Source organism: Rhea pennata, chromosome 10 (genome assembly GCF_028389875.1).
Source record: "Rhea pennata isolate bPtePen1 chromosome 10, bPtePen1.pri, whole genome shotgun sequence".
NCBI lineage: Eukaryota > Metazoa > Chordata > Aves > Rheiformes > Rheidae > Rhea > Rhea pennata.
The window spans coordinates 12158950-12166124 of NC_084672.1; the positions used below are offsets into that span (position 1 = coordinate 12158950).

At 33.5% G+C, this 7175-nt stretch overlaps 1 protein-coding gene across 3 annotated transcripts in view; it reads right to left on the minus strand.

The window, feature by feature from the left end:
* The window catches only part of FGF7 (fibroblast growth factor 7), a 28275-nt gene extending 21494 nt beyond the window's left edge, over positions 1–6781 (minus strand). Inside the window, exons 1-2 of one of the 3 annotated variants that reach the window (XM_062583782.1) lie at positions 6580–6781; positions 5485–5679 (exon numbers count right to left, since the gene is read on the minus strand). In XM_062583782.1, coding sequence (XP_062439766.1) covers positions 5485–5679; positions 6580–6619 — 235 coding nt within the window. In that variant the 5' untranslated portion in view covers positions 6620–6781. Of the gene's footprint in view, positions 1–5484; positions 6068–6579 lie in introns of all 3 variants that reach the window. The other 2 variants (XM_062583781.1, XM_062583780.1) reach the window with 2 other exon arrangements.
* Positions 6782–7175: the final 394 nt, after the last annotated feature.

A 7175-nucleotide genomic window follows, 5' to 3' on the forward strand; every position in this document is an offset into this window, starting at 1 on the left:
ATTTGATGGATGGTAATTCCATTTCTGATAAACCTCACTACTGAGAGATTCGGAAAAAAACTGCAGGGTCACAACCAAATTATAAAGGTATATTAAAGTCAAGTGTATCAATTTAGCTGAGTAGACTCACCCTAAAGGTTTTTTACTACTCGCATGCTCTTAGCTTATCTCCCAGTTTTGAAGCATCCACAGACATGTGGTGTGAATTAGCTTGGGAAGCAGCTAATTGTGCACAAGCTCAGAGGTTGGGTTCTCCCCTTGCACAGCTTACACACTCACACAGTGCTCAGAGAGCGAGTATAAAGTGCTACTGTTCCTAATTGCTTATTTTTCAACTTTTAAGTACCATACGCAGAAAAGTTGGTATCAATTTAAGAAGCAAACCCAAAAAATTTTCTGGGGTTTCATGGCACTTTGTGTCATCCTTTCCTGACATCTTGTGCCAGTTGAATCCTGATCTGGACAGATAAATGAGCTCTGAAGAATCCTGCTGCAATGATTCAAGACTTTATTCCCACCTTTCTTCTTCTCACTTCCTTCAAATTATTCTTATCAAAAAGTCAGCTAAAGATGGCAGCCAGGCATATGCCTCAGCTGCTGCTGCTAACAGCATCTTTGCTTAAATCCATCTTGGCACTGTATGTTAAGTTAGCAGAGGAAATACATATATTGTCATTAAATTAAACCCCTTTCTGGTGAAATAAAAGATCAGCAGAATAATAATGTGAAGCAAAAGTACATCAAGGTTTATCTTCCGCTTAGGCTAGCACATTGAGTGGACTAAAAAACCTTGAAAAAATCAGGAATGCAGTTACAAAGACAGACTTTCTATATGGTTAGAGTGCACATAGTCCTTAACTGAATCTGGAACATCAATACTTGACTGCTTCTGAAGCTATTGAGAGAAATTTGCTGGGCATGCTGACAATCCTGCCTTGAAATATATTTTATGATTTTTAGATATTGAATCTTTTGTTTCTTTATGTAATATGTATTTAAATAACAAAAATCAAATTTGGTATAATGGCATGGCATACATATCCCAACATCTATTTTATAGTAAAAAGTATATATAAAATGCTATTGAAAATCGCTTTGATTTCTAAGTGGGTTTGAGTATTAAACTGCTAAAATGCATTTAAAATATATTTTGTTATCAGTTTAGGGTCTAGCTTTGAAGAAAAATGAGGTAGAGTTCATTTAATGATACTGAAAACTAAATTGTTGGATTTTGATGAAAATAGAACAAATTTCCCAGTGTAAGGTGTGTCCCAATTTGTGCAAAGATATCACCAGACTATCTTTTTTTCTTCTTTATGTTTTTGGCTTCATCCACTGGCAGGAAAAAAAGGAAGTAGGCACTTTTTGGGTTTAGAGCACACATGGAATATGATAGGATCAGACATGTTAGGACTCAGGTTCCGGGAAGGCTTTTCTAGTAACTAAAAGGCCCTTTGAAGTCTTTAAAATGAGATTCCAAAGGCAACAGAGCGTGGAAAGTCCTAAAGCATCATCCAGTTGTAGCTGTAAATCCTCTTGGATAGAGTCAAAATAAACTCTGGTTTGGGTCTCTTCTTTTTTTTTCTGTACAAAATCAAATAAATCTGGCAAAATTCATAAACACAAAGCTGAAATTAAAGAAACCCTGAGCAATAATAGAGACATCAAAGACGGAGAGTTAACAGATTGCCAGGTTATCACTATCATCTGCTCTGTCACTCTTACTTTTTAATCATGAATTAAAAAGTGTGCCCCACTTGGATCATTTTAAATGAACTAGATAGAAAATTTAGTTTTGAATTAAAGAAGCAAATTATGCTTGGACAAGGTATAATAAATGATTGTCAAAGAGAGAAATGTTTTGAAATTACAAATTGTACTGGATGGTCTTCTGTCTTTGCTGTTTTCTGATGCTTACTTTAGCTTTTCAGTATATGGCTCTCAGTTTTCACTCTGCGTCAAGTGTAAAGTGATTTCTACTGCTTAGGAAATCACTGTCCCCTGATTTGCTTAGTTTACTATTGAGTTACCACTTTATGCCCACAAGAAGGTTCTATTGGTTACTGAAGTGTGCATGGAATAAGTGTTCTTTGGGTACCTAACAAGGTCATCACTATTATAGATAGAATTCAACAATTTTCTTGCATTGACATGGTACACAAATTACTTGGAGTAAGCAGTTAAATTCTAATGCATTTTGAAACCAGTAAACGATAAGTACAGATAGATTAATTATGATTAGTGAGTAAAGATTTGGTTAAGTATTTAATTTTGTCATGGAATATCAATCCGCATATTTAATATGATGCGGTTTGCATCCATATCGTAAAGACAGTGTTACAGCTTCCTGTTTCACCTGTTGCTTTTATAGGGCATGTGTAAACATATATATATATATTTTTGTAACTTATTACAGAAGTTAGACTGCAGAAGCCTACTGCAGAGATCCTATTCCCTGATGTCTTTGCATTCTTTTATTGTAGTCTTGACTAATGAAAAGAGATCCATGTGTTTTGGCACTTGCCAAAGTAACGGTGTAGAATAATGATGTTATCATCATTCTACAAACATTTCAAATGGTGAAGATGATTGCTGTACACAGTGTTCATACTTCACAACTCATAAGCTGAAAACATGTTACCAATTTTGCAAGATTGTCAATGCAGCTTCTTTTATTAACTTATGATAGTAAAAGTGTGAAATTTTTCTTGATTTCATTTGAGTATCTTACGTTAGTGATTCCAAAGGCGAAGGGATTCCTTTTCTCACACCTATAACTTAATGTAAAGGATCGTGGTGACAGGATATCTCCATTTAATATAGGAGGGGAAGTTGGGGTTTCCTCTGTGAAGGGTAGAGAATTTAATTATTTTTGTATTATTATGATAATACAAAATTATTTATGATATATAAATGGATATATAAATGGACAGTTAGAATAAAGTGTGAAGATACTTCTCAGAGCAACATTTTTGACAGCTGTTGATTAATTTGGTTATAGCTGTTCTGGGATTCCATCCTGAGAAACAGGTCTTATTTACTATTTACTTAAAAATTTTAGAACTGGAGATCACAGAACAGGAACAAACACACAGATTAATGTGTCTTGGTAATGCATATAACTTTTAAGTGATGCTTTTCAGAGTCCCTGGATAAAAATAGCCTGTTGAGTATTCTAGTGTTTAAAAAAATATATTTGAGGAAAGCAAATTAGTGCAGTCTTTTTTTTTTCTGTGTCATATTCTTTAAATGTGTTTTGGTATAGGGCCATAAAAACATCTTCAAGAAGGCTTTTTACATATCCTGTTGAGTAGAGGGTATGATAAAAATAAGACTTACAATATTAAGGTTTTGTATTTCTCAGAAAATATTATCACTGTTCAGACTTTGCCAGTCCCCGTCATCTGTATTTCCCTATTCTGCCTATCCAACAAAAGCATTCACATAATTATTTTCTAGTGTGCAATGGATAAACTGCGATGAGAGACTTTAATATGGTAGGAGACTTCCCACATACTTTAGTTAAATACAGTAGAGACATCTCAGCACATCATAGTGCGTCTCAGTTACCAGAGAAACCATTCAAATCATGATTCTTTTTCTCCTGATAAATACTATAATTACCAAAAAAAGAGTTTAAATTTTTTTTATTTCAGTATAAATGTTTAATGAATCAAGGTAAAGTCCTATAGTTTGCAGTAGTTTATTGGCATCGGTAAATCTTCATAAAGTGTTCAAAAAAACTCTAAAAGAAAATAGGTTGCCTTTAGCACAAGACAATCTGATATCCTCTAATGGTTTCACTACAGAACATTTCAGGATATCATTAGTGTGCTTCAGCAGCCTGGAATCCCGCTGAGAATGCTTGAATTTGAAATAACGCTAAATTACCAACCAAGTCCCTAGTTAACCAGCATGGGACCACAAAGAGCAAGTTTATATAATTATTTAGCTCTATATGTTGTCGTAATCTCTTTAAAGTAGTTCTTTGTAAGTACTAATTAAAAAAAAAGTTAAATGGATATTCATTTCTCTACAAAAAAAAAAAAAAGAAAAAGAAAAAAGAAACTATTTCAACAGTAACAGTTTTTCCATTGATTTCTAACGGACCAACATTTCATTTATGAACTAGCCCTGTAAGTCTTTATTCTGGCAATGTCCTCCTGAAATTCAGTGAGACTCTTGAATATGGACCAAATAAATTATTTGGCCTCTGCTCATGTGATACCTTCCAGAGCATTATGGTTTTACAGAATATAGTGTAGGAAGAAAGCAGACGTACAGAAACAAATTTTAAAAGAAACAGTATCATTAGTCAATGACGTTCTAGCCATGCAAGGTGCCACATAATGCAGTCATGAAGTAGAACAATAACTTATGAAGCCCACTAGCTAGGCACTTAGCCTTGAAAAGTGCTGTTTTTGTAGAAAATCAGCAGTCATCTTCAGTTAAAAGCTGAAACACATTAACAGTTCTTGAAGTATGATTTTTTGCTGTTATATAAAGCACAATAGTATGTGCATCATATATTAAAACTGAATTTAATTGTATCTTTGGACAGATATGTCCTTTCAGTTGACTATAAGCACTAGAACAGCATGTCCCTGACCCTTTTTCCTTCTCATTTTGTTTTAAAGTATGTGATATAATCCTATGCTTTTTTTCTGTTATATTTTTTTAAAAATAGTCTTTTAATGGAGATGTGATATTTCTCCAAACATACAATACATTTGTGATAACATAAAAGCCAAATTGGCAAAAATAGTGAATGTAAAAATGATGCCATCGAGAAGTTATAAATTAAAGTTATACAGGTAGATGTGTGAAAAATATATTCTAGAACAATGATTCTTTTGCCAGTTCAGAAAATGTATTTGGTAGAACTTTGCAAACTTTTATATGTCCATTCTCTCTAGATGAGTCATCTTTTTGGAAGAAAGAGGAGAGAATATTTTTTCATCATCATGATCATTGTAATAATGAACTGCAGAAGCTATAATAGATTTTTGTTCCTGGCTTGGCAAAATATCTAAAAGATTTTGCAAGACAGTTTACATAATTCTTTCCATTAAACTTTCTAGTATTGCATATATTTCAATTGTTAACTCTAACATACCAAACTTGTAGGTAGTTTGTGGAATGATATATAAATGTGGTTTAATGTTTCTTAAGTATTTTATGAGCAGAATTTGTGGTTATGCATTTTTATACTTACAAACTTAATTCACTTGTTAAAATAGTCTCTCTGTTTGCTAACAGTTACCAGCTGTAACTAATACATTAGCAGATCTACAATGTAGTATTTAAAATAATGCATTTCAAAATCAATAACAAATGTCCTGCTGTAGGATTAATTGGAAACCTTGTCTTATATGCTATACAAAATTATTTTGAAATTACTGTAAGTCAAGGGATAGGAAACAATATGTGATTTTTAAAAAAAAAAACTTAGAGACAAATAGCAAAAGCAAAGATAATACTTACTGTAGTTGTTGTTTGCTTCTCTTGTTCCTTTTACTTTGCCTCGCTTATCAATCCTCATATACCACTGAGTTCGACAGAAAAGTCTTCTCACTCTTACATCCCCCCCTTCCATATAATCATAGCTTCTGGTGTGTCGCTCAGGGCTGGAACAGTTCACATTTGTAGCCATTTGCTCTGGAGTCATGTCATTGCAAGCTAAAGATACAGTGCCCATTAGAAAGATAATGTAAAAGTATGATCTGTAGAGCAAAATTGGCAGGATCCATGTCAGTATCCATTTGTGCATTATAGTGCAGTGTTCTGGGTGTTCATGAACAACATAATGAAAATTAAATCTCAGGAAGACTGTTGCTCTTAGGTCACCGACCTGCCTTCTGTCTTTGAGTTACAGATTGATTTAAATGAGATTGTTCCCTCTTCTAGAATTCTGATCCTTACTCCTTAATAGTTAGTGATGAAATGGAAGAGCTTCTTAAATATCTTTTCAGTCAAAATATCCTTTAAAGGCACAAGTTATAAAAACCTTTGTTGCTGTGACCTTCTGTACTACTTGAATTTGCTGCTTGCACTGAAAGTAAAAGATCTGTGAGAGAAGTTGCATGTATAAGTCTTTATGATCAGTTGTTACAAATGTGCAAGAATATATTATGCTACTGAAATGTACCATGCATAAGTGTATAAGCTGATTTTTTAAAATATGCAAATGTATATACAACAGATATCTTTATATAGCTTTTTGCATAAACAGACATTTAAACTGATTGTAAACATACTTCTGTCTTCAGTTCAGTTAAGTCCTTCCAAAAAATCCTTACTAATTCAGTTGAACTATGCTCTCATGCACTGAAAAATACTGTTGATTACTTCACACCTATATCTTCACTATTAGCCATATTTTATCAGACAAAGTTTCTCTAATCCAAATTTCAAGACAGACCACGTAGTTTTATTCCTTCCTTTTTACGCCTGCATTTTTCAGATTATTAATAGCAAAATTACTCAACACTCTTTTGGCATCTAACACACAGAAATCAGGATAAAAGCTATTAGCTATTAGTAACTGTTGAATGTTCTTGTAAAGAACAGATAACTTACTTGTTTCTGTTGATAACAGCTGGATACCCAAGTATTCCATTTCTGTTGTCTGCGTTTTGCAACATGAGACACTCTATTGTAGCTACAAACTTTCTCAGCTCAGAAAGACTCCCCCAGAATTATTATTGTTTCCATAAATCAAGACGCTAGAGAGGTGGTGTGTATGTGCTTATGCGTGCGTGTGCATGTGTGTTGAGCCTGTTGTTCAATCCTTTTCGATAAATACCTTTGCTGACCTCACTTGGAAGCAATTAGAATTTAACCAGTCAGCTGTCAGTTGAATCCGTGAACAAAAATAAAGGGAGGCTTGTGTTGTATAGTGTCCAGTGGTCATCAGAGGGAGCTATGTACATAGTTTATACTTTAAATCTCCAAGAATCTACTTTGTAAAAACATATATTCTATGGTTATAGGTAGAGTTGCTTCACAGACCAGTTAACATTTCTGTTCTTTAAGTCAGTATTTTTCTCTTTTTAAAAAAGAAAATCCTTCTTCTGTCTTTCACACGCACACTTATCTCTATTTTCTTTCAAATCTTTTCTGCAGTTTGATAGATTCATACTCTGCTTACTGCCTTTCTGATGGATAAATGAAAT